Source organism: Hemicordylus capensis, chromosome 6 (genome assembly GCF_027244095.1).
Source record: "Hemicordylus capensis ecotype Gifberg chromosome 6, rHemCap1.1.pri, whole genome shotgun sequence".
NCBI classification, from domain to species: domain Eukaryota; kingdom Metazoa; phylum Chordata; class Lepidosauria; order Squamata; family Cordylidae; genus Hemicordylus; species Hemicordylus capensis.
In genome coordinates this window covers 54575318-54603130 of record NC_069662.1, presented here as the reverse complement: position 1 = coordinate 54603130, position 27813 = coordinate 54575318, and the positions used below count along the sequence as shown (strand labels likewise).

The 27813-nt window shown below is 44.2% G+C and overlaps 2 protein-coding genes across 3 annotated transcripts in view; one reads left to right on the top strand and one right to left on the bottom strand.

Moving 5' to 3' along the window:
• MAP3K3 (mitogen-activated protein kinase kinase kinase 3) overlaps positions 1–24331 on the top strand; it is an 85444-nt gene extending 61113 nt beyond the window's left edge. Inside the window, exons 8-17 of the mRNA XM_053266300.1 lie at positions 2664–2797; positions 3404–3477; positions 5972–6039; positions 7230–7322; positions 8069–8263; positions 9822–9970; positions 12202–12333; positions 12442–12571; positions 13860–14037; positions 19232–24331. Coding sequence (XP_053122275.1) covers positions 2664–2797; positions 3404–3477; positions 5972–6039; positions 7230–7322; positions 8069–8263; positions 9822–9970; positions 12202–12333; positions 12442–12571; positions 13860–14037; positions 19232–19460 — 1382 coding nt within the window. The 3' untranslated portion in view covers positions 19461–24331. The remainder of the gene's footprint in view (positions 1–2663; positions 2798–3403; positions 3478–5971; positions 6040–7229; positions 7323–8068; positions 8264–9821; positions 9971–12201; positions 12334–12441; positions 12572–13859; positions 14038–19231) is intronic.
• Positions 24332–25287: 956 nt separating this feature from the next.
• The window catches only part of LIMD2 (LIM domain containing 2), a 37974-nt gene continuing 35448 nt past the window's right edge, over positions 25288–27813 (bottom strand). For both annotated transcript variants that reach the window (XM_053259047.1, XM_053259048.1), the window contains exon 5: positions 25288–27077. In XM_053259047.1, the coding sequence (XP_053115022.1) occupies positions 26918–27077 (160 nt within the window). In that variant the 3' untranslated portion in view covers positions 25288–26917. The remainder of the gene's footprint in view (positions 27078–27813) is intronic.

Here is a 27813-nt window from a genome sequence, read left to right as displayed (position 1 = left end):
AATGGAGTTTGCACATTTTGCAAAGTCCAATTATGTGCATAGCATATTCACAAAGGGTCTGATGTAATCTTGCTTCTGAGCACTGCTGTTTTTCCCTAGAATGAGTTTCCTCATATCCAGACAGGCTACCCCAAAATTCAAGCAAAGTTCCCAAGCCTTTTCTATATTTTAGGAGAAGCTGCTACTTGAAAGGGCAAAAAATGGGGATAGAAGCCTGTCTGTGTGCATGTGTAGAATCCCCATGAGACACTCTTGGATCACAGCCAATATCAGCATGACGGCCCTCCCCCTTCATCAGGGTGGGATGAGGCTGGAATACATAGAGTTCTCTTTGTTAGATTTCCATATCTCTGTGAAGGTGGGGGTGCACATCTTGAAGCACAAAAAGTGTGTGTTCCTCCAAGCTACCTGCTTGTTGAGGGAAGATTAGTTGGGAATTAGCTAATGGTGGAGAGAGGATGGAGGGAATCCGTTAACATGTGAAATGCAGGCAAGGCATGTCTAGGTTTCAGGGAAAGATTTGCTGAAAGAGTGGAAAGGGAAGGCTGTTTCCAGGCGTAGGAAGCAAGCAACATGGCAGCAGCATAAAAATGTGAGCTGATCCCTGGTTGCCTCCTAAGTGCCTTACAGAAGCTGGTGTAGCTGTTGGGTTCAAATGCCTTTTATGTTGTATTAGATTTCCTTTATGCCCTGTGCAAGTGGCTCAGAGTATGCTGCAGTTTACACTTACCTCACTCTGCCCTCAAAAACCCTGTGAGCTAGGCTAAGCTGAGAGAGCGTTTGAGCCAAAGGTTTCCAAATTAGACTTTCAGCTGAGCAAGAGTTTTAGTCCTGAGTTTCCCACATAGTGTCTGCTCCACTACCCTGGCTTTTAATCCAGCAGAAATCTACAAACATGCACTATAGTCCCATTTCCAATGCAAGAACGTTTACTTATTGGATGCTTGTCAGCAACTCTCATTCTTTTCTCCCTCTCCAGTGCATGTTAGCTTCAGAGCTGGACAGCATTCCAAGAAGCTGTTAAATAAATGTAGGATCTCTGTTAGGGGTGTGCACAAAGTCTCGAACCAGTTCACCTCGAATGGGGGCCAGTTTGAAGGTTCCATTGAAGACCAAACCGGGGATAGTTTGGTCCATGATTACACACTTGATCTTAGCCAAAAGGCTGAGAAGCGATTTGGTCCGTGATTGAACTGTGCCCGGTTAGGAACAAACGGGCATTCCCAAGGTGGTGGTGGGGAGGTGGTGGGGGAAGATGACCATTTTGTTATCTCTTCACCCAGTTTATATACTTTGTAGTTGAAATTCTTGTACTTGAAAAACAAAATTTTCTTTCATGTCCTTGACCCCCTCCCCCTCTTCAGTTTGATGTAATGCTGCCCACCTCATATAAAGTGAAGTACAATACAAGATATTAAATTCACACAAGTGTTTCGGTGGCTGCTTAGATACTTTGCACATGTGCCTTGCCTTCAAAGTGCAAAATCTCAGTATTAAATGGAATGCAGTTCTGTTTTAAAATAAGACAACATACAAAATAGAAAATGCTGCAAGATGATCTCTCTCTTGTGAAGCTTTTATATCTGCAGTTTGCTTCCTTAAGATAGATTCATTTAGAGGAGGCTTCCTGGTTCTGCTCCTTCTAGTAAGAAAAGCCTTACACTAGTGGCACTTAAGCTTCCAGTACAAATCAGTGTGCAGTTTTGTGTAACATGCCTATTTGTTTGCCACTTCCAGTTAGCTGATAGCCATGTGACATAAAACAGCATCTTGTGTTCCTACACTAACAACTATATTGCAGCAGAAATTTGCATGGGTAGGAGCTCATTTCATCAGCCCTGAGTTCTTATTTTTCCATCTACAAGGTCTGTCACTCTGCATTGTGATGGTTTCTTGTGGAGAAATGGGGTGGGTGCTGCTAGGTTATCTCATACCTACTAAAAGAAGATTCCATGACTGTGTTTGGAACCAGCAGCATAGCTGCAAACAGATGATTGGGAGAATAGTTGGGAATGTGGGGAGACCTTTTTTACTTCTCTAGAAAGTCTCAGTTTTACTGACATGATGATCCATGTTAGGAATGTAGACACCATTATGACAGATTGGGTGAAATGCTCCTATGACTTTTCTGAGTTCTTATTTTTCCATCTACAAAGTCTGTCACTCTGCATTGTGATGGTTTCTTGTGGAGAAATGGGGTGAGGGCCGCTAGGTTATCTCATACCTACTAAGGCGACAAAAACAAGTTCAAACACTTTTAATGTTGGTCTGTATTCAGCCCTCACTCTTAATGCCTCCTCCAACACAATTACCCTTTACCTGACTTTCTTATTTTCAGTGGCTAATGGCATCTGGTCCTGTCATGTTTCCTTATTATATAGAATATAATAAGGAAACCTGCATGTGAATATGAATACTTGTGAATTACATGAATTCATGAATACTTATTTCATAATTAATTATAATCAATCATTATTATTTATTTATTATAATGAATTATTATTTCATAATTATGAATAACATGAATTCATGAATTACATGAATATGTTACATGAATACTTGCATGTGTTTTCAGTAGTGCAGGAAAGAACAGCATTGTCTCTCTTCCTTTCAGATGTCCTTTATTTTATGTACTCTTCTAATAAGCATGTTTAAATCCTCAGGTTCTCAGAATCCAGGCCGAAGTTCACCCCCTCCAGGATATGTTCCAGAGAGACAGCAGCGAATCGCTCGTCAGGGATCCTACACCAGCATCAACAGTGAAGGCGAATTCATTCCAGAAGCCAATGAACAGTGTGTGAGTGTGATGATACAGATGAAACATGCCAAAGGGCAATCTGTACCTCTCAACTCCTGAACTGTGCTCTGCATCATGAAATAGTCATTGGCAGATTGTTCCGCTGTGCATCTACCCATGTGGATGTGTGTGTGTCCCCTACATATGTACATGCAGACAGCAACTTGTATTAGACAGAGCTTCAAGTCAGTCAGTCTAATACAAGTTGTTTCCAGGGATCTCCTCCATCCCTGAGACACTGAAATGCATGAGATAATGGGGTCAGACTGAGGGAGTGCTTGCTTTTTGGCTACAGGATTGTTGCTACCATTGGAGTCCTCATTTCTTTCCTGTCTGCTCACTCATCCAGTGAATGGAAACAGCATGTGTTTTGTACATGTAGTGTATGATACCGGAGACACCCATTGCTATAAATAAGGAAAGAAATTCAGGTGCAAGGAATTGAGGATCCTAACCTGAGTATACATGTTATTATGCCGCTCCATCAATCTTTGCCAGCTGTAGCCGGATGAGCATGAAATTTGTGTGTTTGATCCCCTGTCTTTGTGTTGTGTATTCAGCCTCAGACTAAACCCAAAAGTATGTCTCTGTGATCTTCTCTTACAGATGTTAGATCCTTTAAGTAGTACTGAGAATTCTATATCTGGTAGCTGTCAGTCCTTGGACCAGTCAGGAGGCAGGTATGGATTTTGGTGGGTTTTCTTTTGTCTAGTATCTGATCAGCATATTTAGGGTTGCCTAGGAATTTTCCCTCTCCTGAGACTGACAGTGACCTGTTTTGTTCTGTTTTTGAACTGCAGCATTTGGCTTGTCTTCTTTGTGTGAGCCCTTCTTTTGTGGTGCGTCTCTCCCTTGGATGATTTATTATATTTCTGCCAAAATCATTTCCAAATGTTAATACTGAGCACTAATTTGTAATGGAGCTCAAAGCCAAGAAACTGAATCTGGAATAACTGCAGTGTTTAAAATAGTTGCTATTTGCAGCTAGGTCAGAAGTGCAAAGGGAGAAAATGAGACTGCCTGTAGCGGGGCTGTTTCTCATGTAGATTTTAGAGCACTTGTGACTTCACTGCAGTGAAAGTAACAATGCTTTTGCAATGGAAGTTGCTACACTGTACATTACATGTTCTGTATTGCTATATCTTAATTCAGCATTAATAGATACAAAAAGGTTGGGTAGAGAATTCTGTTCATTTGAAAAATTTAACTCTCACCCCATACTCTGCCTATTAGAAGAATCTCCCTCACCAGTGAGCACAACTCTTATAAAAGAAACTATGAATTGGATGTTTATGCCTTCCAGTGCACTAAATGGAGTAGATGTTCTTGTAGTAATTAAAAGATGATGATACATATCCTTGTGAAATATTTGTCCCTTCCCTATCTTATTGTTGGACTCTCAGATATCAATTTGTTGATCACAGAAGCAGTTTGTTAATAGAGAAGAGAATGAATTTCTTGATAATACATGTATACAAATCTGCCAAGTGGTTGAACTGGATAAATTGTGTTACTGTGGGAAGAGCTATAATGGAAAGAGCTATATTGGACTCATTGTGGAGAAAAGACTGATCTGTTTATACAGACTAAAAATATATATGCTAAAAATTGCATTGCAACTTCTGCATGGAATTTTTTAGAGTTAGCCCTGTATGCCAAGCCTGAAGTTCTTCCAGAACTGTTCTCTGGTAGAAGATTGGTGTCCTTCATGGGATTGCCTCTCCCACTCAGTAGGAGGCAGAGCTAACTTATTAATTGACCTCTCCACTGAGAAGGGGTTCCTTGCCTCCCATATTGGCGCTGCTAGATTGGGAGGGAGATTTCTCTGGGGTGTAGATTTAGTACATCTAAGGTTTAGTACTCTATTAGCTGACCCTGCACAGAGCATCTGTGCGGTCGTGCAATGAGCTTGTGGTGCTCTCCCCCGCAACTCTCTCGCTCGCTCTCCCCCCCAACTCTCTCGCTCGCTCTCTCACCTACCCACACCCCGTGCTCACTCGCCTGTGTTGACCTGTCATTGTCCAACTGTCCTTCAGTCTCCATTTCCCTGCTGGCAGATGTGGCAGGTGGGCAATAGCAACGCGTTCTGAGGCGGCCCACCGCCAGCTGCCCCCTTCTGCCAAACTCACTGGCGCTTGCTGATGTGACCCAATGCAAACTCCCTCCTCTCCAACTGACAGCTGACTCCAGCTGGCAAACTCCCTCCCGACACCAGGTGTGACATTCTGTCCTCAAGCTCCTTGGCACGTTTTGAGGTGGTGAACCGCCACCCACCCCCTTCTGCCAAATGCCCTGGCGCTTTATGTTGCAGCCTTCCGCAAACTCTGTCCCCAGTTCCCAAATTCCCTGCTTCACAACCCCAGACAGCAAACTCCCTGGCTTTCACACTCCTCTCCGGCTGCTGCCTTCCAAACTCTTGCGCGCTGTCAGCCAATCGCCTTCTCTCCCTCCCACCCCCACCCCCGGTCAGCCAATCGCCTCCTTTCTGCCACGTCCCCACACATGGCCCGTCTGGGAGAATAAATAATATAGAAGGTTGCTAAGTATTTTTTCATCTTACTTTTTTTCTTCCTCAAGTTCTGCATGCCTTAGTTAGAGTTTGAGCCCCTCATGGGGAAGGGAGGAGGAGCCTAAGCAAAGTTTCAGAGGGCTTCTCCCCTTCCGCTTTTTTTCTCCTCCAATCATGGCTAAGGGCATTTAGAGCAATGGGGCATTTTAAAATGCTACAGTGGCTTTTTTAGGCTTCAGAGTTTTGGGTGTGCCTCATCGGCCACCCCAGCAATTCCTTTTCCTCTCCCAAGAACAGGAGATTACAATCAGAAATTTCCTCTCCCCCCCCCCCCGATTTAGGGTTGCAATTTGAGGGCACCCAACCCCCCCCCCCAAATGTAAAATAGGACTCTGAAAGGTTTGGAACCCAGAATATATGTTTACATGATCTCTGAGGCTGCAGAAATCCCACAATATTACATTAGATGCAGATGCACATGCACTAACGAAACTTATTCAGGTTTAGGTTGACCATCCTAGTTTTAAGCCCTAGTGGGGCAGGTATTTTTAAAATTAAACTTATCTGTAACATAGGCCATTCTTATCTCCCTGTTTACAAATACAAAATTGAATCCTTTTTGTCTCCTCCCTTCTCTTGCTCTCCCTTTCCCTCTCTCCATACAGCCTTTCCTTTAGGAAATCCCGCATGTCCAGGGCTCAGAGCTTTCCAGACAATAGGCAAGATTTCTCAGGTATGTCAGTATTTAGGTTTTCTTTTAAAAGAAAATCTGATCTGTATTTCCACAGGCATGCAAAAATAAGGCTCCTCCCTTTCGTATTGTTTCTCTGCTCTGCCTTTGCGGCTCCTAGTCAGGACTCCCTGTTCTAAGTGAATGTTTTGGTTGCAGAAAGAAACTCAGAAATGTGAAGTCAATGTATATCTAAGGGCTTAACATATAATCTTCTAGTCTGCGCCCCCCCCCATAATAGCAGTCATGGGGGGCATGATCTGGATTGGGATCACAATGTGAAAGTGCAGCATATTTAACCCTTCTATTTCTGTGTAGTTTTTCTGCTGAAAACTTGCTGCAATGACAGTTTTGGGGTCAAATAGCTGGTGGAATTGGGATTAAATAGCTGCAAGTTTTGGTGGGAAAGTGGTGTCAAATTAAATAGCCAAACACCCACACCACAGTCTTGATCCAGATTGTCTCCCCCCCACCCCCATGGCCACTAATTTAAAAAGGGAGGGGGAAAACCAAACTAGATGATGTCTAGTTTGGTCCTCTGCCAGATTGAATGTTGTCTGGTCTGCAAGAGGAAGGCTATCTTCAGAAAACATGTGGGAAGGTAGCTTTCTCTCCCCCCCCCCCCGTTCCCTCTGAAACCACCTGTGTGGAGGAGGTGGCTAAACCTAAAAGACTCCTTTTAATTACTTGAAGGGCAGAGGTGAGGTTGACTGACAAGTGATTCTGTGGGCTGAATTTTGCCCATGGCGCCACATATCAGTTGTCTACAATTGCCCTTACATAATCTGAGTGGGAAGGGGGTTGGATTTCTGTGATCTGCACAGCTTGGTGGGCTTTTGTCATTGCACTTGAGACTTCTGTCCTTTTTTTGTGCCTTGTAAATCTTACCTCCAATGCCAAAAGCCAATTCATACCCTTCAGAAATCCATGCATTGCAGTGAGACTAAAGTAAGACTGTTTGCGTGATTTCAGTCCAGATTTTGGCTTTTCAGTAAATTGGGTCCATGCATCCCCTATTAAGATTTATGCACATCTAGCAAGCGATTTCTTCCAGTAATGAGTTTCACTGCTTTTTTGCCCTTCCCCTTTTGGGACCTCTACTGTGTTTGCCTGCAGTGCATTTACCTGAAAAGAACTCCATGTGTGCATGTTCAGTAAGGTAACTTGTTCTGCCTCTTTTTCTCTGATCCCAGATCGTGAGAACCAAATCTATGACAAAGCAGGGAAAGGTGGGACATATCCTCGTCGTTACCATGTCTCCATGCAGCACAAAGATTATAATGATGGTGGGTGTTGATGAGGTGTAGTTGCACTGCAGAACAGTGCCCTAAGTTAACCTTAATTATAGAATTGCTGCCTGGCATCTCTTCTGAGAGGAGATACCTGCTTCCTCAGTTGCTAACCTCCTCTCTCCTTCTCCTCTTTCTTTCTGAAATTGCTTGAGAAGAATAGAAGGCAGCAGAGGCAGGATTGTGCAAGTGAGAGGATGACTTTCCTTCTCTTTTCCTGTAGTGAAATAACTTGAGATGATGATGAGCTGGACCATGGTGATTCAAGGAGCCACTTGCTGGTTATAACTTCTTCCTTTCCATTTTGTTGAGTTGGACTGGAGATAGGAGTAAACCTAGTGAGAGGAAGGGCACCCTTCCTTTGCATACTCTCTCCTCCCCAGGCTGTTTCAGGTTGCATTGGGGAGGGGGAGGCTTTGGGCGAAGTCAGAGCCAGGATATTGTTGCTCAGTTTGCCAGTAAGTCATGGGGTGGGGAGGATGTAGGGCTCTACTCACTGCTCCGTGTGGTCCAGCACTGGTAGAATGCATTGTTAACCTATGCCATATGAGATTAATCCAGAGCAGAGTGATCAAAAAGTACATGGGTTTTTATACAGGCTTGTGCTATGTCAGATTTTACATCTTCAAAGACGTCTTATTCCATCCTCTTAACTTTGTTCTGAGCTCTGTTTTTCCTGTATCTGGACAGTTTTTTTAATTTGCAAACCTATCTCTCTCTGCCCCGCTTTCCAATCCACTCAGGCCGGAGGACATTTCCCCGCATCCGGCGTCACCAAGGCAACCTCTTCACGCTAGTGCCATCAAGCCGCTCCTTGAGCACCAATGGGGAGAACCTGGGGCTGACGGTGCAGTATCTAGACCCCCGTGGGCGCCTGCGCAATGCTGACAGCGAGAACACTCTCACCGTGCAGCAGGAGAGGAACATCCCCTCCAAATGTAAGCAGGCGGGCCCAGATTTGGGGGAGAGGATGACTGCGATTGCCAGTGGATTCACGCTGTGCAAAAGGAAGCTCTTCGTCACAGAATCTTTTCTATTGCCACCAAATGTTTGTAGTAGTCATTAGCGTTGTTAACAGATGAGACAAAATTCACAGGAAATATACCTGTCAGCTACTCTTAGTCATGATAGTAATAGAGCCTCCTTTTACCAGAAATGAAAAATAAACCATAGGGAGAGACTATTGCCATCTCCTCATGTTTGTGAGCTTCCTTGGAGCTTCTGGATGGCTGCCATCAGGGAGCGAGAAAGATAGCTGAACTATGTGGCCTTTTGGTGTCATGTAACTGTTCTTCGGTAGTTACAAGTTGAGGAGGAAGAGCAATAAACCTAGCCAAAAAAAATGTGAGGAGCTGATGTCATTAGCCCTATCCAGACACTGAGGTCATTCAGAACTGGGTAGGAAAAGCTCCCAGGTTTGGGAGCTGTGCATGCTCCTGGTTTCCTTTGTGCCGAAGCAAACAACTAGGTAGGAGGAGGGAGAAACAATTGTGTGGAATCAAGGTAGGAGGAAAAGCTGGGTAGGACAGCTCCTCCTTCCTTGGTCAAATGCTGGGTGGGAAAATGCTGTCCTACCCAGCTTTTCCTCCTACTTCAATTCCAAACAGTCACTTCTCCCTCCTCCTGCCTAGTTGTTTGCTCCTGCACAGCTCCCAAACCTGGATAGGACCAGTGTTCCCTGTAAGAGGGATCCCCAGATGTTGTTGTCTACAACTCCCACAATCCCCAGTTGCAATGACCTTTTGGCTGGGTATTATGGGAGTTGTAGTCCACAACATCTGGGAATCCCTCTTACAGAGAACATTGGATAGGACCCTTGTCCTACCCAGTTTTCAGTTGGGTGAATGACCTCATTGTGTTGTATGAGTATATAGATGTCTTTATGCCGTCCATTGTTTGTGTGAATGACTGTACCTGTGTACACTTTAAAAGTAAACCTTGGTACAGGACCCTCAATTTCACAGTGCAGATAGGAAGCATACTGCTGTACACATGTTCAACATAACATGTGAATAACTGTACCTAGTGTACAGATCTGTACCTGTGTACACTGAACATGGGTTGAGCAGTGTGTGAACAAGGCTATTGTGTGTCCTTAAAGTCTGCCTGGAGCAGGAAACTAGTTAAAGCAGCTCAATTTGAAGGCATTTGTTTTGTATGCCGTACCTTACAGCTTTGAGGGGTGGGCACTCTCTTCAGGATTGGAAGCTTCTCCCTATTCCTTTGGCTGCTTTTATTTACTTCACTGGTATCTTGCCTTTCTTTGACCAGCAAATGCTGGATTCCTCAGCAGTCACTTTATCCAGACACTGACCAAATTTAGACCTGCTTAGCTCCAGGAGTGTGGCTACATCATGTGCCTTCAGATCCTGTCCTGGGATATATATATATTTAGCTCCTGAGTAAAGCAGATATAAGTAATGTATGTTGTTGGTGCTTGAGGGCCATGCCTGAGGACAACAGTTATAAAAGGAGAATGACCACTGTGTTCGGCAGCTCCAAGTGCTCCAGTTAACTGGCGACGAGGGAAACTCCTGGGACAAGGTGCCTTTGGTCGTGTGTACTTGTGCTACGATGTGGATACAGGCCGGGAACTTGCAGCTAAACAGGTCCAGTTTGACCCAGACAGTCCTGAAACAAGCAAGGTACTTGAATAGGAGTTCTGGGGGAAATAATCAAGAGCAACTGTTCAGATTTGGAAAGATGGTGATTACTAAGTGTCATTTATTTATTTATTTATTTAGACTTTCTTTCATACCGCCTCCTCCAAAGACTCTAGGCAGTAAGCAAAAGCAATAAATTTTAAAAAATTAAAGGGCAAAAGCCTGATGAAAAAGGTAGGTCTTAAGAAGGGCCTTAAAAGTCACTAAGGAGGGAGCTGAATGAATCTGGAGGGGGGGAGGGTGTTCCAAAGAAGAGGGGCGGCCACAGAGAAGGCCCTCCTATGGGCCCAGGCACCATGCACTACACCAGGGCCCAGGACACTAAGGAGGGCACAATATCAATCTCACTTCTTCCCCATCCTCCTTAATTAAAAACACTGTCCGCCTGCCCACTGATGCTTTCCTGAGTGTCCCCACATCCCCGTTGTCTATGGGCTGGGACTACATGCTTGTAGAGATGTCTAGTTATTTTGTCCAGCTACTCATTTTGATATTACAAACAAGCTTTGGGTAGGGATGTGCACAGAACCAGTTCGGTCCGCCAGTGTCCGAACCAGTTTGAAGGCCGGGGGTGGGGTGTTGCTTTAAGGGACAGGGAGGGCAGTGCCTCCCCGTCAGCCCCCACCCCACCAGCACCCTCCAAAAAAGCAGGCATCCTGGGCTGCAGGGTTCCTGCTTGCGGCCACACTCGTGGCTGACACACATGCGCGTCGGCCATGAGTGTGATGATGCTGATCAGAGCTGCAAGCAGGACTGCTGCAGCCCAAAACGCTCGCTTTTTTGGAGGGTTCCAGCAGGGGGAAATCGGTGGGGTGGGGGCTGACAGGGAGGCATCGCCTTCCTTGTCCCCTAAAGCAACACACTCGCCCCCACCCTCCAAGGAGTGCATGGACTGGTTCCGTGGACATCTCTAGCTTTTGAGTATTGGAGACCTCTGTGCTCCCCCACCCCCAAAATGTAGATGCAACATTGCTAGGGAAGCCTGTTTACATCGCTTTTGTCTGCTGCCTTTCAGCACAAAGAAGCTAGTGAATGCAGACACTGAGATTGCAGATATACCTTGCTGGTAGAATTCAAGCTGTGAATGGCCTTTTGGGGCCCAGAAAGAAATAGAAAATGTATGTTGCCTTTGAAATTGTGGCAGAAATAAGGTTCAGGTCCTGAACATCTTGAAGGCCATCACTGATGCTCTCTAATTGTAATGCCATTTTACAGCTCAGGGTTGTCAAAGGCATCTCTTATATTTATGATGCCCTTAAGACTTGAGAAACCCTCTTATTCATTTATGATCACGTGTTTCCTAAGCTTTTTCATGATTCTTTTGGATTCTTTAAATGACACTAGTGTTTCTAACACTTTATAGTATTTTTTAAAATTCCATTTCATAACCTACCACATATGCAGAAGGAAGTCAAGGAAGAAACTTTTAAATAACTGTGTCATATACAGCAAAAGTTGCAGTTGAAACTAACGTCTTAGTCATGAAGAATGAGATATGCAAGTTCTTGTTAAGAACTTCTACCAATTGAAAGTGTAATCCATTATGTTACTGCCTATTCTTGGTGAAGTCGCTGAATACCCCCCAAAGATTCCTGGCTATATTCCTTAGCATCTTATCAAGCTTCAGTGTGACATTTGTGAGAGGGTTTGACCCATAAATATTTCAGTCTTGTGCCTGTTGGTGATTATGAAACCAACTCAAATGAAGTTGGTGGATGAACAAGAAGAGAAGCAACCAGCCTGTCTTCATGAAGCACACCTGGTACTGCATCCCACTCTGTCTTGTACCTCCAGCAGGTGCACTTGTTCTAAGGTCAACATTCTCTCCTCTCAAGCCTGAAATATTTCTTGATCAAGATACACTGTGTGGTGTCACCAGCATTGTTAGAAAGATACTGGGCAACAGGTCAACATCCAGTCTAGTTAGTCATGAGGACACACTACTGAAATCAATGAGACAAGTTTTTGTTATGAGTAACTAAATTCCCATTAATTTCAATGGGACTTAATCATGATTACCTTAAAGTAGATATTGCCCACTGATGACAAAGGAAACAGGGACTTCTCTATCCTGCCTCTGTGAAAAAGCCTCCATGTTTTGCTCTCAGGATCCAGTACACCAGCATATATCCCACTCCTCCAAAGATAACTTCAGAGTTTGGTGGGCCATGGGCCAGACCTCACCAGCTAACTTGCTCTCTTCATGCCTGCAGGAAGTGAGTGCTTTGGAGTGTGAAATTCAGCTGCTAAAGAATCTCCAGCATGAGCGTATTGTCCAGTATTATGGGTGCTTGAAGGACCGAGCAGAGAAGACCTTGAGCATTTTCATGGAGTACATGCCGGGGGTAAGAGTGGGCCTGACCCTCTAGAAAGCTGTTGTAACCCACTGTGGTCAGGAGCAGATTCATTTTCTTCAAGTACTCTTAAATATTTTTCTACTTTTCCCCGTGAAGGGCTCTGTCAAAGACCAACTGAAGGCCTATGGTGCGTTGACGGAAAATGTGACCCGGAAGTATACTCGGCAGATTCTTGAAGGAGTTTGTTACCTTCACAGCAATATGATTGTTCACAGGGATATAAAGGGTAAGAGCCATAGATAGGCGAGAGTGGGATTGTGTGTGTACATGCACCCTGAAGTGACAACTGTGTGTGTGTGTGTGTGTGTGTGTGTGTGTGTGTGTGTGTGTGTGTGTGTGTAATCCCCAGTGGCAGAAAGGGAGAGGAATGCTGGCAGTGGGTCCCACCCACCCACCTTTGGTTTGGGTGCATTTAGATCAGCACACTTCTAGTGTTTTATTTCAGTTTTGTGCCTCATTATGCAAATACTAATCTTCCCACGTGTGCTGTACTTGTGTACTTCCTCCTCTTAGAATTGCCATCTCCGTGTTGGACACTTTTAAAAAAGGTACTACTGATCCTGTGCTGTTCTCCCTCACCTTGCACTAAAGCCCTCCAAACCCAGCTGATAGTGTGCTAGAAAAGGCATGAATCGGGATAATGAAGCAGCCAGACTTATTGCTAAAATAAATTAACCTGTTTTCTATGGTGAGTAGTGTAAATGGTCAATCTAGAAACAGAGCAAAGAAAATGGAGGAGAAGCAAAGGCCAGGACAAGACCAGTTGCAGGATTTGCACCTCTTTAATGAGATATGAGCTTTCATATGTAAAAAAAACTTGGGAATGTAGTGTTGGCTGTGATTGAGCCTGGAATTCGGTGTGGTCACCACCATCTCCTATAATGATCTCTGCTGAGTGGGAAGAATTACTGGCTTGGACACACCTTGCCTTTGTCCATTTCTAGAACATCACTTGAGGCCATAAATTTAAACTGTGTGTTCAGAAACTGATGGGAGTGACGGTTATGCTTCACTGTTCCTGGAAATGGAGACACATCAGGGGCAATACTTAAGGAAGGGATGTGGCTGAGAAGAGGCCTGTGGCAGACTTTGCTTTGACATCTCTGCCTCCTGATTCACTTTCCTAGCAGGAGAACAAACGCCTTTTCATGCCTTACTTGCATCTGTATCCCATAGCCACTTGCTTAAATTCTCCCCCCACCCCGAATATTGTGTATATATACTCACTCCTCCCCCACCCTGTATGGCTATGTACTGTCCTGTAGTGAGTGGCTTTATTATACGATAACAATGGAATTGTTAACTACACATTAATTCACCTTCCGGTCAGCTCCCTCATCCTACCTCCAGCTTTTTTCCCCTCCCTAGTGACCACTAGTGTCCTGCAAGGTGGAGGCAGTGATGGATGATCTATACTGAATACTAGTAACTTTGAACCAGAGGTTGTAAATCCAACTGCTGAACTGTATGCATACAGCTTCTTCTCCCCCTCGCCCTTTCTTTCCCTATCTCAGGAGCCAATATTCTACGAGACTCAGCAGGCAATGTGAAGCTTGGGGACTTTGGGGCCAGCAAGCGACTACAAACTATCTGCATGTCTGGGTCTGGCATACGTTCTGTCAGTGGTACACCCTATTGGATGAGTCCAGAAGTGATCAGCGGGGAGGGTTATGGAAGAAAAGCTGATGTCTGGTGAGGAGTTGTTCCTTCATGCTCACTTGGTGCAGTGCATTGGTCAGACTTGAGATTCCTGAGCTTTAAAATTATGTCTAGAAGTGCAGTGCATTTCTTGAAAATGAGTTTCCATATCTTTCATGAAGTTGCCTAACAGAAACATGGCTCACTGTGGCCTTTTAAGCACATTCTGTTCTCCTGCTATAGCAGTCTTGCTGATTCTGGCTTTGGTCTCGCTTATCAGTGATGCTTCTGTTGGCCATCCACTAGCTTCCACAGACATGGTGGCTATTTGAGGGACCAGAATTTCCTAAATATATGCCAAGGACCTTGAGGGCAGAGTGTGTGTCAGAGCAAAATGGAACTTTGCCACTAGCAGTGGCCCAAAACTTTCTGAATTGGTGAGATCCATGGGCTAGTAGCTGAGGAAAAAGTGTCACTTGTGGCTTGCAAAATTTCTTAGAGGAGCAAGGGCCTGTGTTGAATCTGTCTTAAGCTATGTTGTATTTCTGATTGATTTCCAGGAAACATCCAAGTTTTTCATCAGAAACTGCATTTTCTATATTGTTTTTTAAAGTAGATCATGGAAAGATGGCTTGAAGTATGACCACTCCACCCCCCCCCCACACACACCACTGCATTTACCTTCTTTATAAAAACCATGCATACTACTTGTAGTATAGAATCTGTAGAGTTGGAGGTCACCCTGTAGACCATCTAGTTCAATCTTCTGCTCAATGCAGCTAATTCAGAGCTAGAGCATCCCCAACAGATGACTGTCCAGACTCTGTTTGATCTCCAGAGAGGCAGAGCCCATCACCACCCTAGATAATTGGTTCTATTGTCAAACTGCTCTTACTGTTAAGTTTCCCCTCATGTTCAGCAGAAATCTACCCTCCTAACTTAAGCCCCTTAGATCTAGTCCTTCCCTCTGGGACAGAAGGTAACAGGTTTTTACCATCTTCTCTGTGAATGTCCTTCAGATACTTGATATCATGTCCCCATTCACTTCTCTTCTCCAGGCTATACATATCTAGTTTCTTCAACTAGGGATGTGTACAGGACTGTTTCAGAGGCCCTTTATGGGTCTCTGAACCAGTTCAAACAGCGGGCGGTTCTGCCGGTTTGAGGGGAGAGTGCATCTTTAAGGGTGGGGGAGGGTGCATTTACCCCTCCCTCCACTTTCCCCCCTGCTGGCACTCCTTTTTTTAAAAAGTCCATCGGGAAGGCAGCATACCGCCCTGTTGCCTCCTTTACTGGAAGTAACTGGAAATATCTGACGCACCTGCACACACCAGGTCTGGGCACACACCCGCCATGTGCATGCCCACCTGCGAAGTGTGCACACATTATAATCTAGCCCAGGGATTCTCAACTTTGGGTACCCAGATGTTATTGAACTTCCTCTTTTGGAGGAAGTCAGAAGCAACAATAGTTATTAAAATCAGCTTTCCTGAAATTTGAAGCCTATTTTGGATTACCTTTAGTCAAAAAGTGATTTGTTCACCTTTTAGGGCATGAACACATCTTGTCGTCCCGTCCCCCTCCCCCCCAATTCTGTGCATTAGTGTGTGTTTTATTTATACACTGCCCCAAACTTCCATCTCTGGGTGATTTACATCAACATAAAACAAATTAAAACAGAAATCAAAACCTTAAAACAATTTAAAACCATATGCCTACTTAAAAAGTTTGGGTGAACAAATGTGTCTTTAGAGATTTTTTTAAAAGTTGTCAGAGATGGGGAGGCTCTCATTTCAGCAGGGAGCTCTTTCCAGAGTCTCAGGGTGGCAACAGAGAAGGCCCATCCCTATGTAGCCACCAGACAAGCTGGTGGCAACTGCAAACAAACCTCGCCAGATGATCTCAATGGGTGATGAGGCTCATAGTGAAGAAGATATTCTCTTAAATACCCTGGGCCTAAGCTGTTTAGGGCTTTATAAGTTATAACCAGCACTTTGTATTTTGCCTTGAATCCTACTGGTAGCCAGTGTCATTCTTTTAATATAGGAGTAATATGGTCTCTTTGAGATGACCCGGAAACCAACCTGTCTACCGCATTTGGAGGCAATTGCAGTTTCCAGACTATGTACAAAGGCAGCCTCACACAGAGTGCATTGCTGTAGTCAGATCTGGAAGTTACCATAATATGTACTGCTGTTTTGAGGTCATTATCTCAAGGAGCAGATGTAGCTGGCATTGCAGCCAAAGCTGATAGAAAGCACCTCTGGCCACTGCCTCAACCTAAGACACCAGGGAGAACTTTGGATCCAGAAGCACTCCCAGACTGTGTGTCTGTTCCTTCTGGGCAAGTATGTCCCTATCCAAAACCAGCATATCAAAATTATCTCCTGAGTTCCAGCCCCACACAATAAGTACCTCCATCTTACAGGTGAAACTCGGAAAATTAGAATATCGTGCAAAAGTCCATTAATTTCAGTAATGCAAATTAAAAGGTGAAACTGATATATGAGACAGACGCATTACATGCAAAGCGAGATAAGTCAAGCCTTAATTTGTTATAATTGTGATGATCATGGCGTACAGCTCATGAAAACCCCAAATCAACAATCCCAGAAAATTAGAATATTACATGGAACCAAGAAGACAAGGATTGTAGAATAGAACAATATCGGACCTCTGAAAAGTATAAGCATGCATATGTATTCAGTACTTGGTTTGGGCCCCTTTTGCAGCAATTACTGCCTCAGTGTGGCGTGGCATGGATGCTATCAGCCTGTGGCACTGATGAGGTGTTATGGAAGACCAGGATGCTTCATTAGTGGCCTTCAACTCTTCTGCATTGTTTGGTCTCATGTCTCTCATCCTTCTCTTGGCAATGCCCCATAGATTCTCTATGGGGTCAGGTCAGGCGAGTTTGCTGGCCAATCAAGCACAGTACACTGTATACTTTTCAGAGGTCCGATATTGTTCTATTCTACAATCCTTGTCTTCTTGGTTCCATGTAATATTCTAATTTTCTGGGATTGTTGATTTGGGGTTTTCATGAGCTGTACGCCATGATCATCACAATTATAACAAATTAAGGCTTGACTTATCTCGCTTTGCATGTAATGCGTCTGTCTCATATATCAGTTTCACCTTTTAATTTGCATTACTGAAATTAATGGACTTTTGCACGATATTCTAATTTTCCGAGTTTCACCTGTATTTGGATTCAGTTTCTTATCCCTCATCCAGCCCATCACTGTCTCCAGGCAGGCATGTTCATGTTTTGAAGAACAATAGTCTCCAAGTGACACCATCTGAAATCTGCCCAAGAGTTAGGAGTGGAACCACTGCAATGCAGTGCCTCCCACTCCCAACCCTTTCAGATGGTCTAAAAGATACTATGGCTGATAGTATCAAAAGCTGCTGAGAGGTCCAAAAGAACCAACAGAGTCACACTTCTCCTGTCAATTCCCCATTGGAGATCATCCATCAGGCCTACCAAGGCAATCTCCACCCCATAGCCTGCCCAAAAACCAGTTTGAAATGGGTCTAGATAATCAGTTTCCTCAAGACTTCCTGAAACTTGGAAGTCACCATCTTCTCAATTACCTTGCCAAACCATGGAAGGTTGGAGACAGGCCTATAGTTGCTTAACTCTGATGGATCCAATTCATTCTTCTCCAGAAGAGGTCTAATGATTGCCTCCTTAAGATAGGAAGGCATCCTGCCCTCCCTCAGAGAAGCATTTACAATATCTACCAGGCCTTCTAAAACAACCACCCTGACAGATGGTATAATCCATATTGGACAAGGGTCAAGAAAACGTATAGCCATGGATCTCATGCTTCAGTTCTCCTGCTATAGGGCTGTGCACAAATTGTGATTTGATTCAAGATAGAATCACAGACCACCACCACCACCCCTCCTGAACTGATTCATTGAAAGCATCTGGCTTGGCCAGCTGCCTTGATGAATCAGCTCTAAATCATCCAAATCGATTCGGGCAATTTGCACACCATTTTCTTGTAGATCTGCCCTCCAAGGTGGGCTGATGCACAGAGTCCAGAGCAAAGGACTGGTCTACCCACTGATCCCACTTGGTAGACCAGCTCTCCCTAGGGGGAAGTGTCATTTTGAGGCCCGTTTTTTCCAGAAAAACAATCTTTCTCCCTCTATTTTCTCCCTACCATCACCCGGAAAGAGAAATCTTTTGAAATTACATTTGAATGGTTTAACTCTTGTCTCTGAGATAGATTAGGCCTGTTCGGTCACAGAGGTCTGAAATGCTTAACAGTATTCGAGTTGCTGCTTCTATACAACAGCGGTCTCTTCCTTCATTTTGTTTCATTTTACCATCCTCATATAAGTAAAGTTGCACCTGTTGGATGTTTGCCTGTCATGCCTAAAAGTCCTGGGTCCCGTGGCTCTTGCAGGGAACTTAGCAGCCCCTTCTAGTTATGAGGTACAAGGTTGGAGGGTGATAAAAGCCAAACAAGAGCATGCAGGCCTTGCAGTTCTGAGGTAAATTGGAAGAGGCCACTGTCACCGCTAAGGGGACAAGGCCTGTGTGAGTGAGCCTGTTTCCCTATTTACCTCAGAGATATGAGTTAAATCTTTAAAGTGTAATAATGGTTGCCATTTATTTTCAATAATTTCTCATTCCCTGGGAAGAGGGGCACATTTCACCAGCCCTGATAGAAATTTTTCTCAGCTCTTACTGGGGTGAAAGACAAAAAGAACAGGAAACCGACACTGTTCACCCCACTTTCTTCTTCTTTGCAGTTGCTCCCCTTCTTTTTTAAGGGAAAAAAAAATCCCCTATACTGGCATGCCATGTAAGAGGGCAGTATTTTTGAGAGGGAAGATTTTTGAATTATAGTAATACCAGCTGTATTACTAACCTTGTGGTCTTAAGAACATAGGAAGCTGCCATATACTGAGTCAGACCATTGGTCTGTCTAGCTCAATATTGTCTTCACAGACTGGCAGTGGCTTCTCCAAGGTTGCAGGCAGGAATCTCTCTCGGCCCCATTTTGGAGAAGCCAGGGAGGGAACTTCAAAATCTTCCGCTCTTCCCAGAGCGGCTCCATCCCCTGAGGGGAATATCTTACAGTGCTAAGGGTGCATTACCTAACGGTGAGCTGCTTAGATATAGAGATCAAATTCTGTGTTGAAAAACCTTAGATAGATAGATAGATAGATAGAAAAAAAATAACCCTGTCTGAGTTTCTCCCTCTCTGCTGCTCTTCTTCCTTTCCAGGAGTCTTGCCTGTACTGTTGTGGAGATGCTAACGGAGAAGCCACCCTGGGCAGAATATGAAGCCATGGCAGCTATTTTCAAGATTGCCACACAGCCAACCAACCCCCAACTCCCTTCTCACATTTCAGAACATTGCCGGGACTTCCTAAAGCGGATCTTTGTAGAAGCCAGGCAGAGACCCTCAGCTGAAGAGCTGCTCCAGCATCACTTTGCACAGCTCCCCTACTGAATTACCTCCCTCAAACAGCACTTCTTCCTGGGCTTTCAGCACCCTCACATCTGAGGATGCTGTGTTGTGCCCCATATCAGAGCAGCATCTTCCAAATGCTGGCCCAGTTGTCCTGGTTGTCTAAACAGGCAATATGTGAGGAACAAGGCAGGGTGTCAGCTGCTTTTACTGGGATATTGCCTTCATTTTTAGACTGAAGCTTTCAGCAGCTGTGCAGCCTACATCTACATCTCTGTCCTTGTCAGTGTGCTGACATGGTGTCAGCATAGGAACATAGGAAGCTGCCTTATACCGAGACAGAACATTTGGTCCATCTAGCTCAGTATTGTCTACACAGACTGGTAGCAGCTTCTCCAGGGTTGCAGGCAGGAGTCTCTCTCACCACTATCTTGGAGATGCCAGGAAGGAAACTTGGAACCTTCTGCATGCAAGCAGGCAGGTGCTCTTCCCAGAGCGGCCCCATCCCCTAAGGGGAATATCTTGCAGTGTTCACAGTCTCCCAGTCAGATGCAAACGAGGGTGGACCCTGCTTAGCAAAGGCTTACTACCACAAGATGCTGGTGGCATGTGAGCTGGAAGGGAACCTCACCTGAATGTAGCTATGTGGTAGGAGCTGATCCAAAGTGAAAGGGGAGGAACCAGAACCTGTGACCGCTGCCAGAAGCTACCAAAGTGCGTGTTAAACTTATACTATTGTTTCATGCTTCACAACTCCACAGGACCTTATTAAGCCAAGTGCCATAGAGAACATGCTCTCAATTTATTATTATTATTATATATAATAATGATTATATATTTTTCCTAAGTATTCAGCATCTGAAGTTGTTCAGAATATATTGATTTAGAAAAATACGTGGATAGTGTTATTTCCTAATGACAAACCATGAAGCTGGAGGCAGAGTGTCCTTTCTTCTTTCTTTTCTCTTTCTCTCCTATCCACATTTCTGGATGACGAGATTGGGGGTTCCAGTGGAACACAAGCACAATGCAGCCTAGAGTCTCTGAATGAAACGAGGGGATTCTGCTTCATTGGGACAGAGCTGTGCATTCTGTGTCTACGCAGTCGCTGTGGGCTAATGCAGGATTTAGTATCTGGCTCAAAAATCAGCAACCTGAGAATCCGTACTTTGAATATTTATTTCTTATTTATTTTTTTAAGGAAGTTTCTAATCTTCAGGAGAAACCATAAAAGCTGGAAATGTGGGCTGTGGCTGGTGACTTATTAGAAGCCACAGGAGGAGACTGAGCGGGATGCTGTAGTTGGGGCAGTTATAGTACCTCCCATACTTTACTGCTCCTTTCTCAAATAGCCAAAGCCAAATAAACTGTAAGAAACAAAAAACACCCTAGAAAAATATATGGAATGTCCCTTTGATTTAAAAACTAACCCAGGTGACAGAATGTGCCATTATGTGAATTGCTTTAGCACAGAGTATCACATGCTGTATTCAAATGGGGATTTCCATGAAAAATTCCTGGCATCTGTACTTTGCCCCAGGGAGAGCTATTGCTTGCAGCTGTTGAAAAAGTTCCCTCTCGGAGTTTCACACCATTAACAGAGTACTACAGTTGCAGCCATTCTGTGAAAAGACCCTGATTATGTCCTTGTAAATCAGATTTTTGTGTCTCCATTCTTTCACCCAAGTCCCCTTCTTCAGAATCGCCACTGGTGCCATATTTCTATTTTGCCAGTCCTTTTAACCAAAGATGATATCAGTGTTGTCAACATCTTAACTTCAGGGAAGGGTGTGGGGGGAACACTGCTGAGCCCAGACAGGATTTTTTAAAAGTCTGTACTGAGGTTTGAGATTTTCATGTGATCCTGGATAAAATGTTTTATAAATGGTACTTACAAGACTGAGCAGTAAAGGCCACTAGACTTGCACACAAAAGCTTTGGTGGTGACCATCTCTGCCTACAGGCTTGTGATATAGAAGGTGGCTGGTTGCAAATGCTGCTGCATTTTTTGGTTAGCAATCTTGGGAATCTGAGAGAGGCACTTCTGGCAAATTGAATTGAGGCCAGTGTAGGAATTGCCCACAGTGAAATACCTTAGTCCCACAAATTTTGATTGCTAAGGTTGTTTTTGTTTCTTCTAAAACTTTGGATTTAGAACCATATGTGATCAGGTGGAGCTCTTTTAAGGTAAAGCTTGGCATGATCACCCTTTAGGGAGTTTATATGCACTAAATGAGTGTTTTAATGCTCAAGATCCGACTTCCTAGGACGGCTGAAGGCTTTGATCAATTTGTCATGCTTTAAAATCCTATTGTGCAGGTTGTATTGCTTCCGTTGCCTGCTGTTGGCTTTGAAAACAGATATATATTTATCCATTATTGTTACAGCCAAGGAATCTTACAAACAGTCATCTTAGGTGCAGTTCACTTATACAAAGTCAAGGTTTGATCTCATCTTGCAAGCTCTTTCACAAGGGTGCAGATGGTTGCTTAAATTGCAGGATGGCAACTTAACAACTAGATGTCTTGGCAAAGGGAAGGACCAGGCAATGCTTTCAGTGGGCTAACAGGAACAGCTTTGAAGCCGAATGGAGCATGAATAAATGTGGCAAAGATAGGAGGACCTCCTTCTCCCTCCTGTCCCCAGCCTTGTAGCAGTGGCAAGGTGCAAAGTGACTACTGCTTAAGGCTTCCAGTACATTACTTTCAAGATGGATGGTATTGTATGGTGGGAAAATCCAGAGGTCAGAAAAATATTGTGACTTGTTCTCCTTTCAGAGCAATTGCTGCCCAAAAATGTGCAATGTATTTGTTATAATCACCTGCCGACATGTTTGTATCTTGCTGGGGCTTGCAGCTAAACTGAGAGATGGAAGCCCTCTTCTTGCTCTCCTGAACTCTGCTCTTAACTCTTGTTGTTTTTCAGTGACTTTGCAAATGCCCAGCGGGTATTCCTTCCTCCCCCACACACCTGTCTCCAAGAATGTGGTATTTCAGCTTGGCTGCCCCTTTGTATGATACACTCCAGTACCTGGCCCCAGGGCCACTGATTCAGCATAAGAAATAAGCCAAAGCATTACTTGTATGGTCAGCAATGCACTTTTACGAATGTAGTTTGTATCACACACTCTAAGCTTTTTTATCATGTAAAACAAATTGTGATGATGCCTCATACTTTTTTAATTTATATTGTAAAATATCATATTTGATTATATATATATATATATATTAGCAACTGTTATGAGTTGGGGAGGAGGGAAATTGACACCTTTGTGAATTTTAAAAGAGGGCGGGGAGAAAAGCAGCTGGTTTTGCAGAGAATTTGATTATGGTTTTATAACAATATATGTTAAGCCAAAATATACTCTTTGTTTCCTCACTGGTCTGGGGTCAGGGATGGGTGGGACAGCAAATAGACAGGAATAATAGAATCCCGAGGAGGAAAGTTGGGGCCATCAAGTCCATAGGCTGCATTCAGGATCTATTCATAGATGCCTAGCTGGGCTTACTGCAAATTCATTAAAACACAGCTGCAAGCCATGCAGAGATCTCCAGTGTGATCTCAGTAAAAGCACCAGGTCAGTTTCAGGATAAACAGCTTTGCCTATTTGCACAACCCTACCTTAGGCATCTCTATGCCACAACATTTCAATCTGGATTTTTTTTTTAAAGCAGATTGTCCTGCACCTAAGGATTATGTGAATTGCTGGACTTAAGTGATCCAAGAAGGAAAGCACAACTGGGGAAGATATTCATGTAACTGGTTTTGGATTGTAGCATGTGGAATGAAGAAATTGTATTGCGACTCCAAAGCAATGCTCAGGAAGGATGGGTTTCTCCTTAAAAGTATGCTAGTCTAAAACTATCAAATTTCTCCTCTGACTTGTCCCTTTGCCCAGGTATTTCCGGTCAGAAAGTAATTTTTCTGCCCCTTAATCATTGGACTGGCACATTTTCTCACAAGCACTTTGTGGCCTCCTGAAAATCATTGTTTAGCTTTACTATCCAGTTCCTATTCCCTATAGAGACAAAATGGACTGCTAAAGGATAAATTCACATTTTCTAAGATGGTCATAACCATATGTGAGGAAACAAAGGTGTTTTGGACTTGGCATGACGATTCTGTATACTCCAGGTTCACCCACGGGCATCCTGCTAAACTGGAATATTATGTACAAGTAATTACAGGAGGAAACTATTCATAAACATCTAAGGGAATTTTTTTAGGTTGAAGAAAGCTTGCATTCTTAGATGTTTACCTCTTATTGTCCTCTAGGAGAGCTGCTACTTACTCCAGGGTGGGTGTTGTGAGGGCTGGCCTAAATTCTGACCTTTTGGGCAAAGTTTCCGGTGAAGAGATTCAGGAAAAACACATAGCCAAAAGGGAGTAACCCCTAAAGTTTGGTTTGACCTAGATCTGCATTTGACTTTGGGATCAGTTGTATGTTCTACTCTGGTCCACAGTATTATGTCTCAATCCCCAACACAGTAGGCCTTCCTCCAGCTGAGTTTGCTTCAACCAAAGTGTACTTAAAGATTTCATCCTTCATGAAATAATTCTGAAACTGCCACTCAGGAAATTGTGTGTCTGGAGGGACCTGTAAGCCACTGATCTGCAATCCAGAGTAATTCCTATACAGAGTAACTTGCTATATGTCTATACAATTCCTCTAATAGTGTGGCTTGATTTATTGAGAATTAGAGGGAATGCCCTAGAATTTAAAAACAAAAAAGCCATGGGCTTTTGTGTGTCATTTTGTCAGAAGAAACATTGTAGAACCTGGAGTGTACAGAGGACCTTGAACCACTCGTCTCTTTCTGATTTTATAAATATATATACTGACCAGGGCTTGCAGTGCAAAGCCAGGCCAATGTATCATTTTTACTTACAATAAAACTATTGTTTTCAGCTAATACTGTTTTTGTTACGTGCCTTTTGGTATCATCAGTGGATGATTGGATATTCAGAGGCAGCAGAAAGGTCCTCACTCACTCTCTCTGCAAGGGTTTTTCTGTTAAGTTCTCTCCACCACCACTACTGCACGCGCACACACACACACACACACATGCGCACACACCCCTCAGCCTCAGCATTCTCTGTGAACTGGAATTGTAGCGTGGCTGTCCCTGCTGTAGCAAAGTAGCTGTAGAATCTTCCAGCCTGGCAATCTATTTGGATTGTGGTGGCTGGAGTTCCTGTGAACAGCAGCTTATTTCATGAGATGTTTACCTTTGAAGCCCATGGCAGGAGGGCCATATCGCGATGGCTCTGAAGAGTGAGACTCAAGTGTCCAGTTTCACTATTGCTGAGCCTGTAGTCCAGGCATGTGGGGTGCCTTTGGATGCTCATTCCCTTCTGTCTATACAACCTAGGACACTGAATATCTCTGGTGCTCCTGTTGTCTGTCTTGTGCCTCCTGTCCTCAGAAGCACTTAAACTGCTAAACATTCATCATATGAAGTAGGTTACCCTCCATGTTGCTGTTTGCTTACATAGGAAGCTGCCTTATACTGAATCAAACCATTAGTCCATCTAGCTCAGAACTGAATACAAAGTTTCGGGCAGGAGTCTTCCTCAGCTCTACTTGGAGATGCCAGAGAGGGACACTGGGACCTTCTGCCTGCAAAGCAGATGCTCTAACCACTGAGCTGTGACTCCATCCCCCCTATGCTTGGGACATACCTTTTTTTACAGCAACACACATGGAGCCTCTAATTTGTTTTATATATAAAATTAGAAATTATTAACTAAGTCTGCTGCTTTTGTTCTTGTGTAGTTTGCCAACATTTTCATGCTGATGGAGAAATCCGTTGGCAGAGGAATGTAAACTCCTTTCTCAAACCTTTTCACAAAACAACATGAAGCAAGAAAGGCTCAGAAAACCTATATTACAAAAATAATCAAAAGAGAGCAGACAGCGCAACTCTGGACACAACACCACGAGTTCGTGCTTCAGTTTACCACGTACCACTCAAAAAGGCAAATATAAAAGAGAGACACATTGAACATTTCCCCGGGATTTAAGGCTGAATGTTTGGGCAGAACTGAGCTGATGAAAACCAGGGTGCAAGGTTTGGAGTCCATTTCATGTCTCAATTCACCATTAGTTTTGCATAGGGGCTGGGAGTTTAAGCTTCAATCACTGTTGCACAAGTTTGTTTCTTATTGTCTTCCACAACGACAGAAGAAACTTGTTAACTTTGACAGAACATGTAGTACTATGCTACCCTTCTCATGTTTGTTAGAATATCTGAAGCTGAGCACATGCAGCCTTTCCTATCCCAGGCACCTAGGAGCACAAGAAGCTGCCTTCTACTGAGTCAGACCATTGGTCTGACAATACCTAGCTTGGTATTGTCTTCTACACTGTTAGCAGCTCTCCAAGGTTTCAGGCAGGAGTCTCTCCCAGCTGCACCTAGAGAGGGCAGGGTTTGAGCCCAGGACCTACATACAAAGCAGATGCAATCAGCTGCAGCTCCATCCCATAAGGGGAACATCTTACATGGGCAGGAGAAGCACAATTCCCCCATGGCAGAAGAGGCACAGGCTTATTGCAAAAATGTCTTTAACAGTAAAGCGGAAGTGACAGAATTCACTCTGTTCCCTGCCCCATTCTAAAAGGTCCTTAGGAAACTGAAGCCTTGTTGATTCAGGTAGCTGGTTGTTTTACAAGGGTGGTGCGTCATCTCCCCTTCCAAAATTGGGTGAATGTGATAGTACCTTAACATTTTGGAAGACACAGACTGACATGCGTATGGGTAATAGCAAATGGGGATGATTACTGTGGCATCACTGCTGTGGGCACAAGCAACAGCACCTTCTGGAAGTAAAGCTGCACTACCGGCATAACCGTCATTTGTTTCTTTGTGGTGATTGGGAGAACTGTGGTTACAGTCATGCTGGTAGAGGTGCTGGCTGCTTCTGTATCCATGGCGCTGCACTACCCTCAGCCATTGGGTTCACCCAAAACCTGCTGGAAAGTTTGTCCTAAGGTTCAGTGGCAAGGGAGATAGTAGCTGGGCAATTTCCTCTCAGCAGTTTAATAGAAATAGAAAACATGGGTGGATTGCCACTGCTAGTAGAAAGTTATAAAATGGTACGCAGGATTGTGTAGTGAGCAAAGGACTCGTACTAACCAGAGGTAGAATCTCATTTATAGCTTATCCAGCTGAAAAGTTTGGAAGTATTGTTCCAATATCTATCACCACCAGTATTACCTCTGTCCCCCACGGGCGATCCTGTTCCTGCATGACTGAGCACTGGTCTCTGGTCTCCAGTCTCACCACCTGGGCAATTCTAGGAGATTTGTAGATTCCCCAGCCCTCAGCCCAAACAGACATACAGGCACCTGTTTCCCCCATATCCTAAGAACCAAACTCTGCAGCAGCCCAGCCTAGCCTTCCCTACTCCCAGCAAGCCTTGCCAACTCCATTGCTTTCCATCAGCTCAGTTCATCCCTGCGCCGAGGCTCTCCAAGTGAAGAAAGAGGGGCAGGCTCGTCATGCGGTCTCAGTCCCATTTTCCACCTCTTTCTGCAGCCAGAGCTGCTTGTGCTGTTTGCGCCCAAAGCCCTCGTCGTAGTTGCCTTTGCTCTTGAAAAGCTGTTGGAAGTGCGGCTTGCAGTAGAATTCCCCATGGAGAGCTGCGTAACTGCCCAGGCTGGAAGGGAAGAAGAGGCACATGTCAGGGCCAGCAGAGAAGTGACCATTTCACTAGCCCTCCTCTAGGAGGAAGATGTGTTAGTGCAGAGTATTGACCAAGACAAAATCCCTGGTGTGCATCTCTCTTCTCCGGTGTGGTCTTAAGCAAAACTCTCTGCTTCAGTCCCCTGCCCCCCATTCGCAAGATGGGCATAATAATACTGAGCTATCCTGCAGAGTTACTGTAAGGGTTACATCAAGATAGTGCATGTAAAATTACATTGAATACTCAAAGGCACTATAAAATGCTAACAATATTATTTTCAAAAGAGAGCGAGACAGGATATCTCGCTAGTCTCTGCCACTGTGCATCTCGTAAAACCTTTTCAAAAAGCTTCATTTTCTTACAAATGTAGGCTCCTCCTTCCCACACAATTAAGTAGTATTCTCTGAGACTCAAGGCTCCTTCGGCTCACTGAACCCATGAGCGGTAGGGAAAAGGGGGAGGAAGTTCCACCCCACTGCGTCACTCATCTCTGCACCCCATCACTCATGGGTCCGATCCACCTTCTCATTCACAGGTCCACCTGCCATCCAAGAGAAGTCTTTTCCCTCTTCAGACAAGCCCCATTGGACCTATCTGAAGTTGTCCCTTTCTCCATAGTCCATACGCTGTATTTATTTCAGTCCAAAGGGCTACACTTGCATAAGAACAAGAAACTGCTCAAGAATTTATTTCTTGCCACACAGGGTGA